At 41.6% G+C, this 26,251-nt stretch overlaps 1 protein-coding gene and 1 long non-coding RNA gene across 8 annotated transcripts in view; one reads left to right on the top strand and one right to left on the bottom strand.

Moving 5' to 3' along the window:
• LOC137369197 (phosphoserine aminotransferase-like) overlaps window positions 1-26,251 on the bottom strand; it is a 226,988-nt gene that overhangs the window by 103,587 nt on the left and 97,150 nt on the right. For 4 of the 7 annotated variants that reach the window (XM_068029999.1, XM_068030000.1, XM_068030001.1 and 1 more), the window contains 5 exons: window positions 23,393-23,513; window positions 21,042-21,084; window positions 15,102-15,248; window positions 12,810-12,887; window positions 3,856-4,022 (listed from right to left, as the gene is read on the bottom strand). In XM_068029999.1, the coding sequence (XP_067886100.1) occupies window positions 3,856-4,022; window positions 12,810-12,887; window positions 15,102-15,248; window positions 21,042-21,084; window positions 23,393-23,513 (556 nt within the window). Of the gene's footprint in view, window positions 1-3,855; window positions 4,023-12,809; window positions 12,888-13,292; window positions 13,391-13,436; window positions 13,565-13,615; window positions 13,717-15,101; window positions 15,249-21,041; window positions 21,085-23,392; window positions 23,514-26,251 lie in introns of those variants that run through there. The other 3 variants (XM_068030003.1, XM_068030004.1, XM_068030005.1) reach the window with 3 other exon arrangements.
• Window positions 1-26,251, top strand: part of LOC137369198 (uncharacterized) — a 97,728-nt gene that overhangs the window by 50,683 nt on the left and 20,794 nt on the right. The window lies entirely within an intron of this gene.

Here is a 26,251-nt window from a genome sequence, read left to right as displayed (position 1 = left end):
CTTGGTGAGAGGTAGGTTTGAAGGAGTGTCTTAAAGGAGGAAAGCATGGCAGAAGTGTAGGGTAGTGCAGCAGAGCTTGAGGCCTAGGCAACTGAAGGCATAGCCACTAATGCTGGAGTGATTAAAATCAGGGATGGTCAAGAAGCCAGAGTTAGATGGGTGCAGATATCTCGGAGGGTTGTGGGGCTGGAGGAGATTACAGAGAAAGGGAGGGACAAGGGCATGAAGGGATTTGAAAACAAGGATCAGAATTTTAAAATCAAGACAGTGCTTGACCAGGAGCCAATGTAAGTCAGCGAGCACAGGGATGATAGGGGAACTGAACTGGTGCGAGTTAAGACAAGGGCAGCAGAGTTTGCATGACCTCAAGTTTACGGAGGGGAGAATGTGGAAGACCAGCCTGGAGTGCGTTGGAATAGTCAAGTCTAGTGGTAACAAAGGCATGAATGAAGGTTTCAGAAGACGAGCTGAGACAGGGACAATGTTGGGCGATTGTTACAGAGGTGGAAATAGGCAATCTTAGTGATGGCATGAATATGTGGTCAGAAGCGCATCTCTGTCAAATATGACATCAAGGTTGCGAACAGAATGGTTTAGAATCAAACTGTTGCCAGGGTGAAGGATGGAGTCAGTAGCGAGGGAAGTTTGGAGCGGGGACAAAAACAATGGCTTCAGTCTTCCCAATATTTAATTCGAGGAAATTTCTGCTCATCAGTACTGGATGTCAGATAAGCAATCTGATAATTTAACAACAGTGCAGGAATCCAGAGAAGTGGTGGTAACGTAGAACTGGGTGTCGTCAGTGTACATGTGAAAAATAAAGCTGTGCTTTTGAATGATGTTGTCAAGGGGCAGCATGTAAATGATAAATAAGAGGGGGCGAAAGATAGATTCTTGGGGGAGGTAACAGTCTGGTAGCAGAAAGAGAAGCCATTGCAAGTGTCATGGTAGTCCCCCACCTGCCAAGAATGAGGCACATTAATTTTGTCATGAACATTGATTTTAAATGGTTGCTGGAGTGAGGAAATGACTTGCTAAACAGATCAGCTGTGGCTGGAAAAGACATTTGCATATTAAAAGACAGTGCTTAGAAGGACAAAGGACCATGCCCTAACACATTCAACCCACAATGGATCTTGATCACCAGGTATTGTGTGTAAAAGGAGCATTCCAGGCCCTGTTAAGATGATACAGTCCACAGAGCCAAGTCGTGGTCAGACCAGTTCGTCACATGACTAACCTGCTTGGCTACCTGGGTTTTTCTGAATTGTACAAGAGTTTGAACTCAGAGTGTCTGTTAGCTCCTGGACTGTCAACCAAATTAGAGTTTAAGTTTAATAAATTTCAACTTTTCTTCTTTAAATCTACGAATACCTGTCTGTGCTGGTTTCTTTGCATTATAATTGGAAAGCGGTGAACAAGAATTCACCAAGGGGGAGCTATAAACACAGTATGTTTAAAATTAAACCCTGTTACAGTAAGATCAGGTGAAGGCTGAAAGGGAATCCTAGACCTCTTTCTCACCGGGTCATAACACAAGTGATACTCCGGCTACAATTAGATAGATAAGAATGGAACCGGGTGAGTGCTGTCCCACCCAGCTGGATGACAGTAGAGAGGCATTAGAAGAGGATGGCGTAGTCAACCGTGTCCAAGACTACAGACAGGTCAAGAAGGATGAGGGGTCAGGATTGTTGTAATATTGAAAGGCGAGTCTCCAGCACGATAGCCATTTGCTGTTTGGGAGCTCACCTTTGGAGAGACAGGAAATTCATGATGTAGCACCTTAAAGGAGCAGAGCACAGATGTAACATCAGGCAATAAGGACTTTGAATAGTGACTGCAAGAAGTGTGAGTGTGGCAGCAGGACCCAAAGCCCCGAGTTTTCAGATTTCTCCTTAGAAGTTTTGTTAACATAATAAGGTGATCATCAATTCTTGAAGCTGAGGAAAGGAAACCAACCAGAAATGGTCCAGGTCCAGTGGAAGGAGCTGGCCTCTACAATCAGTGCCACATTCAACAACACCCACACATGGCAACTCCATGCTAGCAGAAGTTCAATGGCCTCAGCAGGTAGCCAATGGAAAGAGACAGTCGCACCTCGTAACAGAACATTTTGATAAAAATCTTTCATCTTTGCAGTCACTTTGCTCTCACTGCATTCAACATCTACAACTCATCAGAAATGTTCAAGGGCTGCTCCAATACCCTTTGCATCTATTTTAAAAACAATACCTACCTTGCATATAATGTTTTTAACACGTTTAATTGAGTTCTGAGAGTTTTTCTACTATTTTATGCATCCTCTTGCTGTCTAAAATTGTGTCTGTTCAACACTAATTTCCTTTTACTTGGTTCTTCTTCAATGCAAAATATCTAGTTTTGTTGCTTTCTACCAGGAGCCTTTATGAATAGATGTAATCTTCATCTCAGGACAGCAGAAGCCCTAGAGAGACCTCTTGCAGGCTACATCTGCACTACTGATGGAAGGGTAGCCTGGCCTTGATGACTCTGCTACATGAGCAAGCACCTGACCAGGCTTCCAGCAGACACCGGAGAGGTACTGTACAGAGAGACAATATCCTGAGGGTGCAAAACTGCCAAGTCACTCTACCATTTGCACTCAAATTAAGTGATTTAAACTGTACAGAAACAGATTTCCATCATAAATATAAATTATAAATATATTCTTCTCAGATACCATATTTCCTGTCCTCCTCATGACTTTGTGAACTGTTGATCTTGTTAGATGTACTTTACCTGCTTTAGTGTATATGGTTCATTGTATAACGGGTATTTATAAAATTGTAAGTAGTTACTTCACTAATTTTAATTATGAACTAATAATTTCTTCTGGATTTACATAAAGAAGAACTTTAGTTCTTGCTGAACTTCATGCTGTTGTCTCTGGTAGTCGAAAAGAACTGAATGTGCACATCTTTTCTTGAACAAACTAGAAGAGTGAAAACACGGCATTCTGCTTGCCCACCACTGGTTTTGATTGTATTTTTTTTTCCAGAGAGTGAACTATTTTTAGTGCTTACTGATTCGGGTGAAGCAGGTTTTGAGGTGACAAGTTACTAGGACCATGGACTTCAAGCCAATCAGTTTTTAAAGGCTGTTTGATGGCGGAACTGTGGAAACTAGAAAATATTCATCAGCTCTGGCTCCACATCAGAAACCCTCAGCATGAAATTAGCTTTCTATTTTTTTCTTAAAGATTACTTTGTACATGTACTGCAAATTTCAGTCAATCAGGGTTGATCTGTTGTTTGCTGAGGATATGGTGCAGATTGGAAAAATGCTCGTTAATTTCAGACTCTAGGTCAAAAGTACCAAGCACTGAAATTTATTTTGTCCCCCAAAATATTTATTTACCTGTAATTGCAACATCTGAAATGTTAGAGATGTGCCGATGCATTCCTGAAATTCTTAGGTGGTGTTAACACTAATTATAAGAGTAGGTGGCAAAATATCATTGTTCTATTACTAAGGGGGGGATGAACTATTAAAGTTTAATAGCTGTTAAACAAGTGCAAAACTGTTGATAATCAGCATTTAATTGTTCTTCATCCTGCATGTCATAACCCTGGCTTTCTTTCACAAAATGTGATTAGTAAGGTCAGTCAGGGGTTACAGATATTCGACCTTCTGTGTCATTCATCTATTAGGTATTATTGTAGGCACAGGTGATTCGAGTAGTCAACAATTTATGAACGAAATAAATTATACTGTGAAATGCAATTCCATAGCAAACAACATTGTTGGTCGTACGGCAACGTACAATATGTTAAATACATGCAATCTTTATGAAGCAGCAAGGAAATACAGAAAAAGAAATGTACTACAACTTACCCAGCATCTTTTAAGAGATCTAAAAAAGCATGAAATTTCTGGAACGAGGCTTCAATGCTTTCCAGCACACCTTCGTCCTCAAGAATAGTACTTGCTGTTGATTGGGTATGCAGAGCATCAGAGAGAGAGAGATTGATATTCCGAAGCCGGGTATTCTCAACCTCAAGCTACAAAAGGTAAGCAAAATACAAAAACTATTTTGTAATGAAGGCTTAGAAGATGTCATTCTATTTTGATTCACACTGTTAATATCAAACATTTTCTTATTTAATTGTCGAAGTTTAAGCAAAGTCAACAGCACATATTTACTTTATAGGGGACTTGAACTTATCCTATGCTAAAGGTAGCCATGTCTATCTTGCAACAAAAAAAAAGCTGAAAACTTAAAACAAGAAGTGGATTGGTCAAGCTGCACTTCCAATGGTCATAAAATATTCTAACGTTATAAAACCTACATGTCACTGAAAATTAAATGTTTTCTTGTAGACATTAAAATGTAAGGTTGAGCAGGTTGGGCTTTTTTCTTTAATAAGACTTAGAGGTGACCTGATAGAGATCTTTAAAACTATGAATAGGTGGAAGGGGTAGAAGTAGCGAGAATGTTTCCACTTATGGGAGAATCTAAAACTAGGGGCTATAAATACAAGATAGTTATTAATACTCACTACCACAGGAAGTGGTTGAGGCAAATAGCTAGATGCTTTCAAAAGGAAACTAGATGAGTAGTTGGGGAATCCAGGAGTAGGGCATATGGCCTACAAATTAGAGCCAGGCCTTTCAGAAGTTAGGAAACACTTCTTCATGCAAAGGGTGGTAGAAATTCATAACGGTTTCCCACAAACAGCAGTTGATGCAAGGCCAATTGTTAATTTTAAACATGAGATTGATAGTTTTTTTTTTAATTAACCAAAGGCTTTATAAGGTATATGGGACAAAGGTCACAGATCTCACTGAATGGTAGAACAAGCTTGAGGGGATAGATGGCCGACTCCTGTTCCAATGAGACAATGAAAAAAATGGGAATAGAAAGATATGCTGAATGGCTGAGATGAGATAGATGAAATAGGAGGAGACTTGTGTGGAGTATAAATACCAGCAAAGACGAGTTAGGCCGAAAAGCTTGCTCTTGTGCTGTATTTTCCTAGTAATTCTATGACCTACTGAAACTTTTAAAAATGCAACACAATTATTTTAATTCTCTCGGTGCTCCCTACCCAATAAAACATATAAGCCTTATGGCATAAATCATTATCAATAGTCAGACAAGTTAAATACCTTCAGTCATGAGGCTCACTGCTTGTAACTATTACTTGAGTTATTCAGTTAATATAAGTAAAATTTCCTGTTGCTGGATTCCCCTCACCTCCATTAGTCAAGAACCAGCTCTTAGACAAAATTCCATCCTGCAGCATACTTCAATTAAACAGAACTGCTATATTCTCTAAACAAAAAAGGCCTCAAGTCTTCTGGAATAGTGATACCTGACTGTATACATCCATACAACCATGTGTTTCCCAGTATAATTTTATAAGTACCATGATGATTTGTTCATATATGCAAACGTTGCAAATAACACAAGGTTCCACTTAAAATCAACAGAAGTATTCAACAGGCCAGAAGAGCTCTTTTCATCTATAATTAAATAATGGGTGATTAAAATGTACAACCAAGCGCGACAGTATTTGTAATTGGTTTATAACACCCCATTAACAAACTCAGATCTTCTGATCTATGATAGTTGCTGCAATACAGTAACCTAGTGATAGAGGCTATCCTATCCTTTCCTCTATTGGATCCTATGACTCTGTTCAGTGGAACAAGCTCGTTCAAGAAAATCAAGTGTGACATCACAGGCAAGGAGGCAGGTGATTGAATGGGGAAGAAGCTACCTGTTTGGTGAGTATCTGGTAAGTGGTTAAGGTCTATTCTAATCCTAACGTTTAAAATAGTAAAGGAACAAGTGGTAAGCTTAAAAAATATATAAAAAAAGGAAAATAAAATAAATTATTTAAGTAGTTAATTGAAACACGTTAACAATGGCAGGACAGGTGATGTGTCATGGCTGCAGCATGTGGGAGCTCCTGGATGCCAGTGTGATCCAGGGCAAACACGTCTGCAGTAAGTGTTTGCAGCTCGAAGAGCTTCGGCTCAGAGTCATTCAACTGGAGGCCGAGCTGCAGACGCTGCGACACATCAGGGAGGGGGAAAGTTACCTGGACACTCTGTACCAGGAGGCAGTTACACCCCTCAGGATTTTCTGATTTGGTCAGTGGTCAAGGACAGAAGAGTGTGGCTGCAGCTGAGGCAGGTAAGGGGACCCACAGAGCAGGAGTGCAAGAGCCTCAGCCTTTGCGATTGTCCAACAGGTTTGAGGTTCTATCAACTTGTTTGGATGAGAGTGGGGGCTGCAGGGTGGATGAGCAACCTGACCATGGCACCATGGTACAGGAAGCCATTCAAGTGGAGATAGAAAAAAGGAATGCAGTGGTAGTAGGTGACAGTATAGTTAGGGGGATTGACATTGTTCTCTGCAACAAAGAGCGAGAGTCCAGACGGCTGTGTTGCCTGCTAGGTGCCAGGGTTCGGGACATCTACTCAGGGCTGGAGAGGAACCTACAATGGGAGGGGGAGGATTCAGTCGTCATGGTCCATGTAGGTACCAACGACATAAGCAGGACAAGGAAAGAGGTTCTGCATAGTCAGTTTGAGGAACTAGGCACAAAATTAAGAAGCAGAACCTCAAAGGTAATAATCTCTGGATCCACGTGCAAATTGGCATAGGGCAAATAAGATTAGAGAAATTAATGTGTGGCTCAAAGACTGGTGTGGGAGAAGTGGGGTCCAGTTCGTGGGGCACTGGCACCAGTACTGGGAAAGGTGGTGGCTGTACCATTGGGATGGTCTACACCTGAACCGTGCTGGGGCCGGTGTTCTAGCAAGCTGCATAACTAGGGAAGTAGTCAGCGATTTAAACTGAATAGTGCGGGCAAGGGATCAAATTTTGGAAGATACGGTAAATCAAGGAGTAGCGACAAGGCAAGAGAGAAAGGTATTAATATGGGAAATGAAAGACTGTGACAGGAAGGGACAGAGCATACAAATCTAACAGTAAATCAACAGATAAGGTTAAAGGTTACAAAAATAATAAAAAGACAAAACTAAAGGCTCTGTATCTGAATGCACATAGCATTCGAAACAAAATAGATGAACTGAGAGCGCAAATAAAAATAAATCAGTACGATCTGATAGCCATTACAGAGACATGGCTGCAGGATGGCATAGATTGGGACCTGAATATTGAAGGGTACATGGCACTTAGGAAGGACAGGAAACTAGGAAAATATGGAGGGGCAGCTCTGTTCATTAATGATGGTATTGGCGTAATAGAGAGGGATGATCTAAGTTCAGGAAACCAGGATGTAGAAGCAGTTTGGGTAGAGATGAGAAATCACAAAGGCGCAAGAAGTCACTTGTGGGACTGGTGTATAGGCCACCTAACATTAACCACACTGTAGGACTGGGTATAAAGGAAGAAATAATGAGAGCTTGTCAGAAAGGTACGGCGATAATTATGGGGGGTTTTAACCTACATATAGACAGGAACATCAGATGGGCAGAGATAGCCTAGATGAGGAGTACATAGAATGTTTTCAGGTGAATTTCTTGGAACAATACATTCTGGAGCCAACCAGAGAGCAGGCTATACTAGACCTGGTATTGTGCAATGAGATAGGATTAATTAATGACCTCTTAGTTAAGGCGCCCTAGGTAGAAGCAATCATAATATGATTGAATTTTACATTCAGTTTGAGGGAGAGAAGAGTGGGTCCAAGACTAGTATAAGGACAATTATGAGGGCATGAAAGCAGTGAAAGTGAACTGGCAAATTAGGTTAAGGGATAGGTCAATAGAGATGCAGTGGCAGACGGTTAAGGGAATATTTCAGAATAGATACATTTCAACGGGAAAGAAAAATTCCAAGGGTGGGACCCACCATCCGTGGTTAACTAAAACAGTTAAAGATAGTACCAAACCTAAAGAAAAAGCATATAATTGCGCAAAGATGGGAGGCAGATCAGAAGATTGGACAGAATATAAAAAACAGCAAAGAATGATTAAAAGATTGATAAGGACGGTAAAATTAGAGTACGAGAGAAAGCTAGCTTGAAATATAAAGACAAATAGCAAGAGTTCCTATAAATATTTCAAAAATAAAAAAGAGGTAACAAAATGAGCGTTGGTCCTATAGAAAATGAGTCTGGGGAATTAATAATGGATAATAAGGAGATGGCAGATGAATTGAACAGGTATTTTGCATCAGTCTTCACTATTGAGGATACAAATAACATCCCAGAATTAGCTGTAAATCAGGAAATGGAAGGGAGGGAGGAACGCAAGAAAATTAAAATCACCAGGGAAGTGGTACTGAACAAATTTGTTGGAGCTGCGGGCTGACAAGTCCTCGAGTCCTGATGGCCTTCATCCTAGGGTGTTAAAAGAAGTGGCTAGTGAGATAGTTGATGCGCAAGTTTTAATTTTCCAAAATTCCCTAGATTCCAGAAAGGTTCAGTTAGATTGGAAAACAGCACATGTAACCCCTTTATTCAAAAAAGGGAGGGAGACAGAAAGCAGGAAACTACAGGCCAGTTAGCTTGACATCTGTGTTAGAGAAAATGTTAGAAACTATAATGAAAGATGTTATAGCAGGGCACTTCGAAAAATTCAAGGTAATCAGGCAGAGTCAACATGGTTTTGTGAAAGGGAAATCATGTTTAACCAATTTATTAGAGTTCTTTGAGGGAGTTACATGAGCTGTGGATAAGGAGGTATTTTACTTAGATTTCCAGAAAGCATTTGATAAGGTGCCACATCAAAGGTTATTGCAGAAAATAAAAGCTCATGGTGTAGGGGGTAACATATTGGCATGGAAAGAAAATTGGCTAGCTAAAAGGAAACAGAGAGTAGGCATAAATGGGTAATTTTCTGGTTGGCAAGATGTAACGAGTGGTGAGCCACAGGGATCTGTGCTGGGGCCTCAACTTTTTACAATTTATATAAATGACTTAGATGAAGAGACCAAAGGTATGGTTGCTAAATTTGCTGATGACACAAAGATAGATTGGAAAGTAAGTTGTGAAGAGGACATAAGGAGGCTACAAAGGGATATAGATAGGTTAAGTGAGTGGGCAAAGACCTGGCAAATGGAGTATAATGTGGGAAAATGTGAAATTGTCCACTTTGGCAGGAAGAATAGAAAAGCTTATTACCTAAATGGTGAGAGATTGCAGAGCTCCAAGAAGCAGAGGGATCTGGGTGTCCTAGTGTATGAATCGCAAAAGGTTAGTATGCAGGTACAGCACGTAATTAGGAAAGCTAATAGAATGTTATCATTTATCGCAAGGGGAATTGAATACAGAATTAGGGAGAATATGCTTCAGCTATACAGGGCATTGGTGAGACCACATCTGGGGTACGGTGTACAGTACTGGTCTCCTTATTTAAGGAAGGATATAAATGCATTGGAGGCAGTGTTGAGAGGTTTACTAGAATAATACCTGGAATCGATGGGCTGTCTTACGAGGAAAGATTGGACAGGCTAGGCTTGCATCTGCTGGAGTTTAGAAGAATAAGAGGCGACTTGAGTGAAGCATATAAGATTCTGAGGGGTCTTGACAGGGTGGATGTGGAAAGGATGTTTCCCCTTGTGGGAGAATCTAGAACTATGGGTCACTGTTTAAAAATAAGGGGTCGCCCATTTAAGACAGAGATGAGGAGAATTTCTTTCTTTGAGGGTCGTGAGTCTTTGGAATTCTCTTCCTCAAAAGACAGTGGAAGCAGAGTCTTTGAATATTTTTAAGGCAGAAGTAGATAGATTCTTGATGAGCAAGGGGGTGAAAGGTTATCTGGGGTAGGAGGAAATGTGGAGTAATCAGTTCAGCCATGAACTTTTTGAACGGCAGAGCAGGCTCGAGGGGCCGAGTGACCTACTTTTACTATCATAGAGTTATACAGCACAGAAACAGGGCCTTCGGCCCATCGCGTCTGTGCCAGCCATCCAGCACCCAACTATTCTAATCCCATATTCCTGCATTTGGCCAGTAGCTTTGTATGCTATGGCATTTCAAGTGCTCATCTAAATACTTCTTAAATGTCGAGAGGGTTCCTGCCTCCACCATCTCTTCAGGCAGTCTGTTCCACATTCCAACCACCATCTGGGTGAAAGAACTTTTCCTCAAATCCCCCCTGCCCCTTACCCTAAATCTATGCCCCCTGGTCTTGACCCCTCCACTAAGGGAAAAAGTTTCTTCCTATCTGACCTATCAATGCCCCTCAAAATCTTGTACACCTCAATCGTGTCCCCCTCAGCCTTCTCTGCTCTAAGGAAAACAACCCTAGCCTATCCAGTCTCTCTTCATAGCTGAAATGCTCCAGCCCAGGCAACATCCTGGTGAATCTCCTCTGCACCCTCTCCAGTGTAATCACATCCTTCCTATAGTGTGGTGACCAGAACTGTACACAGTACTCCAGCTGTGGCCTAACTAGCGTTTTATACAGCTCCATCATAACCTCCCTGCTCTTATACTCTATGCCTCGGCTAATAAAGGCAAGTATCCAATATGCCTTCCCAACCACCTTATCTACCTGTGCTGCTGCCTTCAGTGATCTATGGACAAGTACACCAAGGTCCTTCTGACCTTCTTTATTTCCTGGGGTCCTACCATCCATTGTATATTCCCTTGCCTTGTTAGTCCTCCCAAAATGCATTACCGCACACTTTTCAGGATTAAATTCCATTTGCCACTGCTCTGCCCATCTTACCAGCCCATCTATACCTCCCTGGTAATATAAGGATTTCCTCCTCACTATTTACAACACTATCAATTTTCATGTCATCTGCGAACTTACTGATCATACCTCCTATATTCACGTCTAAATCATTAATGTACACTACAAACAGCAAGAGTCCCAGCACCGATCCCTGTGGTACACCACTGGTCACAGGCTTCCAATCGCAAAAACAGCCCTCGACCATTACCCTCTGCCTCCTGACCCTAAACCAATTTTGGATCCAATTTGCCCTAATTCGTATGTTTGTATGTAATGCTGGAAATCTGGATACATAAGCTAGTTGTTGAGGATTGTAATATAATTTTGTTAGCTAATGAAACTTAAATATATAACTACACAATAGTAGAAAATGTAATGTTGAGTGTGCTGTAACTAGGGCTAAAAGCTTCAGTAAGAATCACAGAATTGTTACAACACAGAATGAGGCCATTCATCCCGTCCTGTCTCTAAAAGAGCAGTTTACCTAGTGCCACTCCCTGGCCTTCTCCCGGTAACCCTGCATGTTCTTCCTTTTCAGATAACAATCCAATTCCCTCTTGAATACCTCAATTGAACCTGTCTCCACCACACTCTCGGGCAGTACATTCCAGATCCTAACTACTCACTGCGTGAAAAAGGTTTCATGTCACTATTGCTTCTTTTGCCAATTAGCTTAAATCTGTACCCTCTTGTTCTCAATCCCTCCACCAATGGAAACAGATTTTCCCTATCTACCCTGTCCAGACCCCTCATAATTTTAAATATCTCTATAAAATCTCCTTTCAATCTTCTCTTCTCCAATCTATCCGTAACTGATGTTCCTTATCCCTGGAACCATTCTCATGAACCTTTTCTGCATTCTCTCCAATGCCTTCACATCTTTCCTAAAGTGTGGCACCCAGAACTGGACACAATACTCCAGTTGAGGTCGAATCAGTGTTCTGTATAAGTTTAACATAACTTCCTTGCTTTTGTACTCTACTTATTTATGATGCTGTATGCTCTATTAACCGCGTTCTCAACCTGTCCTGATTTATGCACATATACCCCCAGGTCCCTCTGCTCCTGCATCCCCTTTAGAATTGCACCCTTTCTTTTATATTGTGTCTCCGTGTTCTTCCTATCAAAATGAATCACCTCAAGCTTCTCTGCATTAAATTTCATCTGCCACTTGTCCACCCATCCCACCAACTTGTATACATCCTTTAGAAGTTCTACACTATCCTCCTCACAGTTCACAATGTTTCCAAGTTTTGCAATATCTGCAAATTGAGATATTGTGCCATGTCCAACAAGGTCTACATCATTAATATATATCGGGAACAGCAAAGGTCCTAACACTGACCTTTGGGGAATTCCATTACAAACCTTCCTCCAGTCCAAAAAACATCAAATAACCACTATTTTGTGTTTTCTTTCACTCAGCCAATTTCATATCCAGGTTGCTAATGTCCTTTTATTCCATGAGCTATAACTTTGCTGACAAATCTGTTATGTGGCACTTTATCAAATGCTTTTTGGAAGTCCATGTACTCCACATCAACAGCACTGCCCTCATCAACCTTCTCTGTTACCTCATCAAAAAACTCCAGCAAGTTAGTTAAAATTGATTTGCCCTTCACAAATCCGTGCAGACTTTTCCTAATTAACCTGCATTTACCCAAGGGACTTTTACCTTTGTCCCAAATTATCATTTCTAGAAGCTTCCCCACCACGAGGTCCTTTGCAAAATTATCACTAAGAGTGGATTCAAATACAGAAAAATGGGATTAAAAACTTGATGAACTAATGACTGAATATTAACAAGACACTCTTTAAATTGTGGCCTAACCCCCAGTTTAAATAAAGAGGTTCACTGTATAACCCTAGCGTCAAGAAATGAGAGACAATATGAAGCTAGATGGTGCCATTAAGTACAAAGGTTGTGCCCAATTATGGTGACATTCAGTTGCTCATGATGTTCGCATACTCTATTTAAAGTTTCACATGGCTAATTATTAAAGGCTAAAATCAATTCAAAATTCCAGCCTCTCATCATAACTCAACAAAATGAACATAAAATGAATTGCAAGGTAATCTATAGGAAGACAGAATAAAGCAAAAAAAAAAACTTGGCTTCCCCTTACCTCCATCAGTCGAGCATCAGCCTTTGTTCGTGCTCTGATTTCTTCTTCCAGTCTCAGTCGACATTCTTCCAGTTCCACCTGAAATAAAAAATTAAAAGTAGAACTTAATTCTTACTGAGCTGGATTGATCATGTTTGTAAAGCTCAAGGAATTCATATGAATAGAATTGCCAAAATATACCAACAGCTGAGATTAACTGATTTTTGTTTGGAAGACATCAATGGAAGATGAAAATTTAATGCTCAAATGGATAGCTCGGGTTCCCTCAAGGGTTGATAATGAAGGCATAGAGCTACCCAATGCTAAGACATCAATATATCTGTCTCTTTGTGCATTGATCATGATCATGGAGGTCATAGAATCAAAGCTTGATGCCCAGGTCCATTTTCAACCTTTTTTTATTCATTAACAAGCTGTCTTTCAGCATCATCATTTGCAAGCATGGTGTTAGATTCCATACACACTGATGAAATTCAACTTTACCTTTCTATCCTTAGCATCAATTCCACAATTGTTACTGTGCTGTCCGGCTAGCCATCAAAAATCAAGCTCCAAATAAACTAGAACTTCCTTCAGCTCAATCAGGAAGACAAAAGTTATCTTCAGTTCTGAGCAGAAAATTCACACCTTAGTCAATGATTCCATTTGCCTTCCTCGCTGCTTCTTCGACTTAAATTAATGCAAATACTGTTTCCCATTCAAACCCCGCATCCGATCATCACCAAAGCCATCTACTTCCACTTCCGGCACATTGGCCACCCTATCTCCCATCACATGCACGTTGATGCAGAAATTATCAGTTATACCTTTGTCACCTCTGTCCTACATAAATTCAAACGTAAGTGGAACACTTCCAGACATCTATCCTCTGCGAAGTTCTGCATGCCATTACCTGTGCTAGCTGACATGCTCTGATGCCTCATATTGATTTAAAAATATTCTCTCTCAATTTTAGGAATCAGTTTAAGTTAGCTATATGTGCTGACTTAGTTCATCTCAGCCAGGATGACGGTAAAGGCACTACAATTGGCCTCAGTGAACCTTGGTTTTGGGCAGGGAAAATGAGCTAAAATTCCAAACCCTGTTTGCTGTCCAGTGACCCTTGCTGCAAATTACACATTAGTGGATGTCAAGCAAGGACAGGAACAGACTCTGCCGTGAATGCCCTAACAATTGAACGAGTTGCCAACACTCACTAAGCTCATAACAGCTACTTGGGTGATATGCTAAGGGGCAACCAACATCTATGAAACTGTAACATAACACAAGTTAGCCAAAATGATTTAACTTTAATATTCCAATCTGCAGTATGTAGTAATTTTATCAAAAAAAGCGCACAAAGCAGCTGAGCTATTGAGCTGGTTTAATCTCCACAACTATGACAATAATGAATTTAAATATTAACATTTAAGAACTACATAATTTGAGTATTGCTGAAAACAGACATTTTGTCAAAGTTTTTCGTCTTGCACTCATCAGGACAATTTGAAAGAATACCAATGTAAGGGAAAGCAATAGATATAAACTGTATGAGGAGAACATGCTGATTGTTTGTTTGGCAAGTGGACTCTGATTGGTAGAGGTGTTGCCATGGGGAATGCACCAGTTATGGTGACTGACAGTTAATTGCCAAGCTTTGTTTGAAATTTAAACCAGGCAGCTTGACTCTGATTGGTCAAGGCATTGCCCATGGGAATGAACCAGTTTATTTTGTTTAGCTGAAACAGGTGCGATGTTCTTTCTGTCTGCAAAGAACAGGGCCCTGTGTATTAATATATGTAGCCTCCACTAATTGCAAATGTGCCACACTGCGAGCCCGACTGACAATCTTAAATTGGTTGTCAGCATAATTCTAAGCACACTGAGGATTATTTAGCAAATGTCCAATCGCAGAATCGCATCTAATGTTGGACTCTGTGTTCTGAGTTTTGCAAGCACGGGCTCTTTGGGTACGGCCTGTACCTTGCCTGTTGCGAAAAGCAGAAGGAACGTGTTGTTTTGTTGTTTGATACGATCCGCCAGTCTTTGGGAGGTACAGCCTATATACCTAGCATCACACAACTACAGAATTGCTTTTCAAATAAGAGTTAAAAACATAGCTAGGTTCCAACTTTTAGTGAATAATGAATTCTCTGCATATTTCTAGAAGTTGTCAGAATTCTATATGACATAAGTGTTGGTTTGCTAAATGTTCCTTACATCCAATAAAAAATACTGATTTTAAAACCTAAAAAGTAAAGTTTACACTTAAATGTATTAATGGTTAAATCTTTATTTTCACATACCCATTACCTTTAAGTGTTTGTATTGTTTCACCGTGATTGCCTCAGATGAATCTCCCATAACAGTCACCTGCATTTCTGCCTTAGGAGTACAGATAGGCTCTTCAGTTTCGGAAGATGATGCACTCTCCAATGTGAACTTCACTGGGTTACTAGCCTGCACTCAAAACATTAACAATTCAATTTAAATCTGTAAGTTATTATTTATAATATATCACTAGAGTACAGGTGGTAATGAAGGTGGACATAAATTCTGGTATTCTATTTTAGAAGAATTTTATTCCATGAGTCTGGGTGGATTTAAACTCAGGAAACAGAAGTGGAAGGATGACACTTTGTTTACCTACCAGATCATCGTCTTGTCATATGAAATTGATTAAAGTAGGAAAATTCAATAAACAAGCTTTTTAGTTTTCCAATATTTTGCTTCAGTACATAAACTTAGACTGGTAAGTGAAAACATTGAAGAAACAAGTTATACTTCCACTTTAAGAAATGTCAACTTATGGTACAGAATAGTATAATAGATTAACACACAATCCTCCTTATAACTTTAGTTCAAATCCAATCTAAACTGATGAAACTTCTCTCTGCCGGCTGTTCGCATCCAAGATTACAATTAAGGAATGTTGATACGACAGAGTAGAGAGTTTTGCTCTGTATCTGGGTGGCTGTACCTGACTCAAATTGCTTCATGCTGATTGTTCCTAGTACCAAGGCCAACTTTTGACTGGAGAAAGCTCAAAGCAAATAGCAACTGCTCGAAATGCTGCCAAGATGATGGATCATGTTTATCCTTTTTATAAAGTTCAAACTGATGATTTAAATAATGGTTTGATATGTAAAAGTGGAGCGATTAAAACTGGCATTCCTTTGATGAGTAGAGGTTAAAATTAAAATTACTCAGAAAAAGGCATGCGAGACATCTAAGGTTAATAATGCAGAAGAAAATCAAGCTGAATATAGTAAAGCAGACTGCATCATGAGCAGTGAACGCAGCATACGAGGCTGGAAGAAGTACAAGTGAACTGCAGTCTCGCCAGGAAAACATGTTTGAGTGCCGCATCTCCTGTGCTTGCACGTGAGGGTGAGGAAGCAGAGCAGGTATTGGGGGTGTCATGCAGGCCCATACCTGCCAAGAATGAGCCATATTAATTTTGTCATATGAACATTGATTTTAAACTTGCTAGGAAGAGAAGGCCTGTTACAAGAGCTGCCAGACACTTAGCTGAAAAATATTTGCATACTAACAGACAGTGCTTGTGCAGACAAAAGGACCATTCCCTGACACATTCAACCCACAACAGATTTTGATCACCAGATATTGAAGGTGTAAGGAAGAGCATTCCAGAGACTGCTAAGGTGATACAATCCACAGAAGCCAGGACTGTTTTTTTAAACTAGCCACAGAGTTTTTGAACTCAGACTGTTTGCTCCTGGAGTGAGAAGACCTCTCCTGTCTGCTCCCATCTCTTTCTCACAAGCCTCTGGACCCACTGACGACACATGAACTTCAAGAGAGAAAAGCCTCCACTGAACAAGGTATAAGAAGAATACTGGGGCCCAACAAAAAGCAAGACCTACATACAATCAAGGACTTTACAGTGAGCTCGAAGAACAGTAACCAAAACCATCTTCAGATATTGCCTCAAACTTTTCCACTTTATTTCTTCTGCTCTTTTCTGTCTCTATCTGCATTTGTATATAGCATGTGCATGCTAGCAGGGGTGCATTGCGTATCCTTAGGCATTAACCGAATTAGAGTTTAATAAAGTTCAACCTTTTTTCTTTAAACCTAAGTAAACTTGTTTGGCTAGTTTCTTTGCCTTATAATTGGAAGTTAGTGAACAAGCATTCACAAAGGGGGCACTAAAAAAATGGTGTGTTTAAAATTAAACCCTGTTACAGTAAGACCAGGTGAAGGCTGAGAGGGAACCCCAGACCCCTTTCTCACCTGGTCGTAACAGGGATAATTGAGAAAACGGTCGCTTTGGAATGCTGAAGGGAGTGGGACAGATGTATTTGGTGGTTGGATCGGGTTTGAGGTGGCGTAAATGGCAGAGGATGATCTGTCAAATGTGGAGACTGGTGGGGTGGTGATGGAAGGGATCGTTAATAGTGCTATGAAGTAGCACTTGCTCAGGAACAACCTGCTCACTGATACTCAGTTTGGGTTCCACCAGGGTCACTCAGCTCCTGACCTCATGACAGCCTTGGTTCAAACATGGACAAAAGAGCTGAACTCCAGAGGTGAGGTGCGAATGACTGCCCTTGACATCAAGGCAGCATTTGACCGAGTATGGTTTCAAGAAGCCCGAGCAAAACTGGAGTCAATGGGAATCGAGAGGAAAACTCTCCATTGGTTGGAGTCATACCTAGCACAAAGGAAGATGGTTGTGGTTGTTGGAGGTCAATCATCGCAGTCCTAGGACATCACTGCAGATGTTCCTTAGGGTAGTGTCCTAGGCCCAACCATCTTCAGCTGCTTCATCAATGACCTTCCCTCCATCATAAGGTCAGAAGTGGGGATGTTCGCTGATGATTGCACAATGTTCAGCACCATTTGCAACTCCTCAGATACTGAAGCAGCCCATGTCCATATGCAGCAAGACCTGGACAACCTCAGGCTTGGGCTGATAAGTGGCAAGTAATATTCATGTCACACAAGTGCCAGGCAATGTCCATCTCAAACAAGAGAGAATCTAACCAGCTCCCCTTGATGTTCATTGGCGTTACCATAGCTGAATTCCCCCACTATCGACATCCTGGGGGTTACCATTGACCAGAAACTGAACTGGACCAGCCACATAAATGCTGTAGTTACAAGAGCAGATCAGAGGCTTGGAATTCTACAACGAGTAACTCACCTCTTGACTCCCCAATGCCTGTCCACCTTCGACAGGGCACAAGTCAGGAGTGTGATGGAATACTCTCCACCTGCCTGGATGGCTGCAGCTCCAACAACACTCAAGAAGCTCAACACCATCCAGGACAAAGCAGCCCGCTTGATTGGCACCCCAGCCACCACCTTCAACATTCACTCCCTCCACCACTGACACACAGTGGCAGCCATGTGTACCATACACAAGATGCACTGCAGCAACTTACCAAGGCTCCTTCGACAGCACCTTCCAAACCCATGACCTCTCCCACCTAGAAGGACGAAGGCAGCGGATGCATGGGAACACCACCACCTGCACGTTCCCCTCCAAGCCACACACCATCCTGACTTGGAACTATATCGCCATTCCTTCACTGTTGCTGGGTCAAAATCCTGGAATTCCCTGCCTAACAGCACTGTTGGTGTACCTACACCCCAAGGACTGTGGTGGTTCAAGAAGTCACCACCACTGTCTCAGGGGCAGTTAGGGATGGGCAATAAATGCTGGCCTAGCCAATGGCGCCCACATCCCCCAAATGAACAAAACCTCTAATGTCACCATTTTACTAGCATCTAAGACACCATGTTTCTCATATGGATAATTAGCCATATGAATAGCCCACAATAGAAACACTAGTTTATTTGTTTCTTTTTAAACACACTGATATATTTTAGTCTGAATTCTATTTTGTTGAACTTAAACTTTAATGTTTTTTCAGAAGGTTCTGTTTGTGTGCCAATAGGGCAGAGTCCTTCAATTTGCCAACATTTTTGCTGGTAGTGTGCCAGGGCAGTACTTCCATCCACCTGTGCAACTCAGCACTAACCCCACTGAATTTCAGTCTGCCTAATTTGCCTACTGTGGTCCGACAAATGGCAATATTGATGAGAGATAATGGTTCCTGCTGCCGAAGTTGGGTATCTACTTCAGTTTAACAGGGGCCACCTTGCCTTCCAGTAGATAAGTTATTGCTTCCCTGAAATGTGGAAAATCTGCCACTATGGAAGATGTTACCAACCAATTAAAGAACTACCTTGGTCCTTTGAAATTTAAAACTACTTCTGCTATCTCAGTTATTGTTGGATACCAAGACAATAATGACACAAAATGTGACATACAGTGTCACTCCATCACTACTGCCTTATTTGAATTTGGCCGTATGTACTACCAGTTAATATTCTTCGCAGAAAAATCACAGAAGTAGTTTTTTCTTTAAATTCATTTGTGGGATGTGAGTGTCGCTGACAAGGCTAGCATTTATTGTCCATCCCTAATAGCTCTTGAGAAAGTGCCGGTGAGCTGCCTTCTTGAACTGCTGCAGTCCGTGTGGTGTAGGTACACCAACAATGCTGTTCGGGAGTTCCAGAATTCTGACGCAACAACAATGAAGGAATGGCAATATAGTCCCAAGTCAGGATGTTGTGTGACTTGGAGGGGAACTTGCAGGTGGTGGTGTTCCCATGCTTCTGTGCCTCCCCAAATACATGTCCAGCTTTTCTGCAACACTGTTTAAATCTCTCATCAGGTTTCCAAAGTACAATACAGCACAGGAACAGGCCATTCGGCCCTCCAAGCCTGTGCCGATCTTGATGCCTGCCTAAACTAAAACCTTCTACACTTCCGGGGACCGTATCCCTCTATTCCCATCCTATTCATGTATTTGTCAAGATGCCTCTTAAACGTCGCTATCGTACCTGCTTCCACCACCTCCCCTGGCAGCAAGTTCCAGGCACTCCTGCCACAGCAACGAAATAGCCCTAATCAAAATCACAAATGACAACCTCTGTGACTCATGTATTATCTCTCCTTGACCTCTCTGCAGCCTTGAACATGGTTGACTGCACCATCGCCGTCCAATGCCTTTCCTGTTTTCGAGCTCTGTGGAACTACCCTTGCTTGGGTTCCACTCTTATCAAATCATAGCTAGAGCATCCCCAGCAATGGCTTCACTTCCCGTTGCTGTTCCATTATCTCCAGAGTTTCTGAAAGATCGATCCTTGGCCAACTCCTTTTCCTTATCTGCCCCTTGACTGCTTCATCCAGAGACATGGGGTCAACTTCTACACATATGCTTATGACACCCAATTCTAACTCTCCATCATTTGTCTCAATCCCTGCATTGCCACTGTTTGTCAGTCTGCCTGACTGATATCCAGTCTTGGATAAGCTGCAATTTCCTCGCTTTTAACGGTGGTAAGATTGATACCTCCATCTTTAATCCCCTTACCTTCGCCACTTATTCCATTCCCCTCGCTGGTCACCGTCTCCAGCAGAGTCGAAGCACCCTATTCAATCCAGAGATGAATTTCCAACCGCATAACCTCTCCATTACAAGGATAATTTATGTCCATCTACATAACATCACACACTTCAGCCCATCTGCCTCTGAAACTGTCATTCATGCAATTATTACCTCCAGATTCCTATACTGTCTTGGGCTGCTTCCCATCCTTCATACTATGTAAACCAGCTCATGGAAAACTCTGCTGTCTATATCCTATCACACATCAAAACTTATCATCACTGACCTACACTGGTTCTCAGCCCCCATAAGCCTCAAATTTAAAATTCTTATCCTTGTGTTTAATACCCCTTCATGGTCTTACCCTTCCCTATTTCTGTAATTTACTCTAGCCCTAGAAACCACTGTCCCACACACCACCCGAACTTTCCATTCCTCTTGCACCTTCCATTGCCCACCATTGGTGACCGCATGTCCATTTTTCCTTATTCCTCTATTCACAACTTTGGGACATTTTCCTTCATTAAAGGCATTATATAAATCCAAGTTGGTATGGAAATCAAACACAAATTCTTCAGAATGCTGTTCATTGTGATGCAATAGTACTTTGTACATTGATACTATGCACATGCAAAATAGTGTTAGTGATGAAAATATTGATGTTTCAGTGGTATCATGCACAAGAGTTACAGTTGTTTGCTGTGGTTAATTTTGTTGATTTTGATCTGAACTTAAAATTACTGTTCGGGACACAATAAGAAGTCAAGCAGCTTTATAATATATATTCAGAATACAAGAACTACTGTAATTTCTGTTGTGCCTTTACCTGAACATCCCTATTTTGGTGTGGTGAACCTAGACGAATACTCCTGTCAACAATAAGAAAAATAACTATCAGTTACTAATCATGTAAGCAGATTGACGAACTAACCGCGTACACCAAATTTCAGATTAATTACGTCAACAACAAACCATCTCCATCTCTCTAGAAGACACCAAAGCTTCCTAGTTCTTCTAGCCATGGGAACTAGTAAGCCAGCAATCCTTCACCCAAGCAGTAATTCTTAACAACATTTGCTCTCTAGGCTTATTTAACAGCTAATTCAGCCATCAATAACTTCACAATTAAACCAGATATCATTCCTACCTGATGTCCAGAGGTGTGCATATTTACAGTAATCATTTGATAACTATCCTCTCTCAAAATACTGTGACTAACTTTGCAACTTTTATGCTGTCCCTGACGAGATCAGCTAACTAAGCACAGGCCAGGAACTGAGCCTGGGACCTTAAAGTCTGTACATCTTAGTAGGACACAAAATAGTTCCTTTGTCTGCAAAACAGTTTATTAAGTAACTGAAAATAAATTATGTGGCATAATTCTAAACTTAATGGCTTAATGATTCTCAAACTTAAAGCATAAGCTTTGATAAATATTTTTGACAGTTTTATGTATCACTTAGAGCAAAGTTTTTTTCCAATATATGAACAAGTCTTGCTATTAATACTCCTATAACACAGGGCAGCTGAATGGAAAAACGACAATACTGTCCATGTAAAACAACTTAATGGGGGAGGGGAAGAGAGCGAGAGACCATTCTTTTCTCTCAAATTTAATAAAACTTGTTAAGTCACCATGGACGCAGTTAATGTTGGTCAGTAAATGTTAAATTATGTTTTTCTGAATTTGAATAAATGTAACAAAAGTAGTAAAACAAGAGCTCAACCAATGGCTTAGCAAGTTTATCCATTAAGTAGCTGAGACATATAGACAGAAACGTTCTGGATTTGATTCTCAGTCTATGCTGAATTAGTTTCAGGGCGGCATCATAGGTGCTATTAATTGTCCAGTACCCTGGGTTTGAGATGGTAAATTATCAGGGTTCCAAATTTCAATTGCCACACAGCAAACCCTGCTTTCAGTTCTTGTGTTTGAGTATGTGAGGAAAAAGTAAGGTTTTCTGTACTGCGCCTCGTAGTCAAACAACTTGTCCACAATTATACTGTGCATGAAAACATGTCTAAGGAATGGAAATTGACAAGCATCAGTGGGATCATACCCTAGCAGAAAGCCTTCAGAATAAGAGTATCTGAAAAGCTACCAGAAGAAAAAAACAGCAGCAATAAACATACTTCAATTTTGCTTAAAAAACTACTTAAATAGAAACTGGTACAATTTCAAAAGGCAAAGAGCAACTTTATGTTCGAGTATTAAATCACAGATAATGAACTGGAAGACTGAGCTAATTGTCTTCAATCCTCACCGCAAACGTTTGGCCACAATCTCATGTTTAACCAGACTGCGTTCGTCACCTCCAGGATTGACTATTCCAATGCTCTCCTAGCTGGCCTCCATTCCTCCACCTTGCTAAATTTCAGCTCATTGAAAACTCTGCTGCTTATATCCTATTTGGTACCTAGACCACTCACCCAGCACCATTGTCCTGTGACATACATTGGCTCCCTGACAATTAATGCCTCCAGATAAAAATTCTCACCCTCATGTTTCAATCTTTCCATGGCCTCACCCCTCTCTATCTTTGTAATCTCCTCTAGCTCTACAACAACCCCCAGAGTTCTGCGTTCCTCTGACTCTAATGTAGTCCCCATCCAGCCGCCAAGGCCCTACGCTCTGGAATTGTCTTCCCAAACCTCTGTCTCTTCACCTCGTTCCACTCTTTTAAGGCCCTCCTTAAAATTCACCTCTTGGACCAAGTATTTGACCACCCTTCATAATATCACGTTTTTGGCTTGGTATCCATTTTTGTCTGATTATACTTCTGTGAAGTGTTGGGACATTTTTCTACATTAAAGGCGCTATATAAATGCAAATTGGTGACCCAAATCTGCTTGGTGCTGATACTAGTTATTCAAAATGAGAAGAGCTTCATTTCTTAGCAATAATATGCCTCACATTGAGCACAATTGTTATTTTAAAAAAAGATCCAGATGGCAGTGGTTGGAGGAGAATAGAGAAAAGATGGTGAGGAAGATCAAATGTGCGCAACTCAGTTCAGGTCACACTTCAGCACTATCCATAGCCTAACCACCACAACATAGCCCATGTACATATCAAAGGTCACCTAACCTGATGAATCTCAGGATTTTCCAGTGGGAGGATCCAAGACGAGGGAACAAAAATCAGAAAAATAAACATACATTCAGAAAAAATGTTACCTGAATCGGTTAGCACGTGCAGCAGTACGCCAAGGTACATACCCCTCTGTACCCGGTGGCAGTGGTTCTGGAATAAAATCTGCAGCACTCTTCTTACTATTCTCTGTAAATTTCCTTGTACCTAGGCCAGCAGAATAGACGATTAATCCAACCACTGAATTTTATTGGCATGCCTAACAAAAACAATATCAGCATGGAAACTATTTAAATTAATCAGTTCTGTAATCTTGGACTCCCAATGGGGAAGCCAAGTCAAAGGGAAGACAGATTAGAGATGGGACTAAAATATTGTGCCCTGATTCTGGGACAAGATTACTGGATTTGGTCTTACATTCTGACTCTATTCCAAAAGAGGAAAAGGAATAATTTTACTAATATAGAGGAAGATTTAATCTGTGCACTTACATGTATTGAAACCTTAAACCCATTCTTTTGTAAATGTGTTTACTCTTTTGTTCCTCTGCACCTTCCCCCTTGTATCTCAGTGCACCACATAATTTTATGTATTATTTTCCCCCACAATTACTTAAATATTTTCCTCCATTCGAGTCTTCAACTAATAAGTTTCAACCGAAACAAACATGTAATTTAAATTCATTAAATCATTTGCTATGAATCATTTTAAGGTTAATATTAGTTTGTAAAATTTCCTATGTTAAATGTAATTTAAATTCATGAACAGGATTGTAATGGGGGCAAATCTTACATTGCTGGAATACTTCAATGCAGGGAAAATAGTTTCTCATTTGTGCTTGGCAATACCACCACCTTTTTCTTTGGCCTCCTTGTCTCGAGAGACAATGGGTAAGCGCCTATAGGTGGTCAGTGGTTTGTGGAGCAGTGCCTGGAGTGGCTATAAAGGCCAATTCTAGAGCGACAGACTCTTCCACAGGCGCTGCAGATAAAATTGGTTGTCAGGGCTGTTACACAGTTGGCTCTCTCCGTGCACGTCTGTTTTTTTTCCTGTCAACTGCTAAGTCTCTTCGACTCGCCACTCTAGCCCTGCCTTTATGGCTGTCCGCCAGCTCTGGTGATCACTGGCAAGTGACTCCCACAACTTGTGGTCAATGTCACAGGACTTCATGTTGCGTTTGCAGACGTCTTTAAAGCGGAGACAAGGACGGTCGGTGGGTCTGATACCAGTGACGAGCTCGCTGTACAATGTGTCCTTGGGGATCCTGCCATCTTCCATGCGGCTCACATGGCCAAGCCACCACAAGCGCCGCTGGGGATGTTGGCCGCCTCGAGGACCTCTGCATTGGAGATACGGTCCTGCCACCTGATGCCAAGGATTCTCCGGAGGCAGCGAAGATAGAATGAGTTGAGACGTCGCTCTTGGCTGACATACGTTGTCCAGGCCTCGCTGCCATAGAGCAAGGTACTGAGGACACAGGCTTGAAACACTCGGACTTTTGTGTTCCATGTCAGTGCGCCATTTTCCCACACCCTCTTGGCCAGTCTGGACATGGCAGTGGAAGCCTTTCCCATGCGCTTGTTGATTTCTGCATCGAGAGACAGGTTACTGGTGACAGTTGAGCCTAGGTAGGTGAACTCTTGAACCATTTCCAGAGCGTGGTCGCTAATATTGATGGATGGAGCAGTTCTGACGTTCTGTCCCATGATGTTTCTTTTCTTGAGGCTGATGGTTAGTTGTTGCAGGCAGCCGCAATCCTGTCGATGAGTCTCTGCAGACACTCTTCTGTGTGGGACGTTAATGCAGCATCATTGGCAAAGAGGACTTCCCTGATGAGGACTTTCTGTACTTTGGTCTTCACTCTAAGACGGGCAAGGTTGAACAACCTGCCATCTGATCTTGTGTGGAGGAAAATTCCTTCTTCTGAAGAATTGAACGCATGTGAGAGCAGCAGGGAGAAGATTCCAAAAAGTGTAGGAGCGAGATCACAGCCCTGTTTCACACCACTCAGGATAGGAAAGGGGTCTGATGAGGAACCGCTATGCTGAATTGTGCCTTTCATATTGTCATGGAATGAGGTGATGATACTTCGTAGCTTTGGTGGACATCCGATCTTTTCTAGTAGTCTGAAGAGACCATGTCTGCTGATGAGGTCAAAGGCTTTGGTGAGATCAATGAAAGCAACGTAGAGGGGCATTTGTTGCTCGCGGAATTTCTCCTGTAGCTAGTGAAGGGAGAACAGCATGTCAGTGGTGGATCTCCGCTCGAAAGCCGCACTGTGCCTCAGGGTAGACACGTTCAGCCAGCTTCTGGAGTCTGTTCAAAATGACTTGAGCGAAGACTTTCCCCACTATGCTGAGCAGGGAGATTCCATGGTAGTTGTTGCAGTCACCGCGGTCACCCTTGTTCTTATCGAGGGTGATGATATTGGCATCGCGCATATCCTGTGGTACTGCTCCCTCATCCCAGCACAGGCAAGCAGTTCATGGAGTGCTGAGAGTATAGCAGGCTTGGCACTCTTGATTATTTCAGGGGTAATGCCGTACTTTCCAAGGGCTTTTCCACTGGCTACAGAATCAATGGCATCACTGAGTTCCAATTTTGTTGGCTCATCCATGACTGGCAGAGACTGGGCTACATTGAGGGCGGTATCAGTAACAACATTTTCCCTGGAGTACAGTTCTAGGTCGTGCTCCACCCAGCGGTTCATTTGCTTGCGATGGTCAGTGATCATTTGCCCTGATTTAAACTTGAGGGGGATGATCTTCTTGATGGTTGGCCCAAAGCTCTCTTAATGGCATCATACATTCCTCTGATGTTTCCGGTGTCGGAGGCCAGCTGAATACAACTGCATAGGTGTTGCCAGTAGTCATTTGAACAGCACCTGGCTGTTCTTTGTGCAGCGCTTCTGCTACTTTAAGTGCTACAGATGTTAACTCGCTGGG

This window comes from Heterodontus francisci, chromosome 4 (genome assembly GCF_036365525.1).
Source record: "Heterodontus francisci isolate sHetFra1 chromosome 4, sHetFra1.hap1, whole genome shotgun sequence".
NCBI lineage: Eukaryota > Metazoa > Chordata > Chondrichthyes > Heterodontiformes > Heterodontidae > Heterodontus > Heterodontus francisci.
The sequence above is the reverse complement of the archived record's forward strand: the minus strand, read 5'-3'. Positions and strand labels throughout refer to the sequence as shown.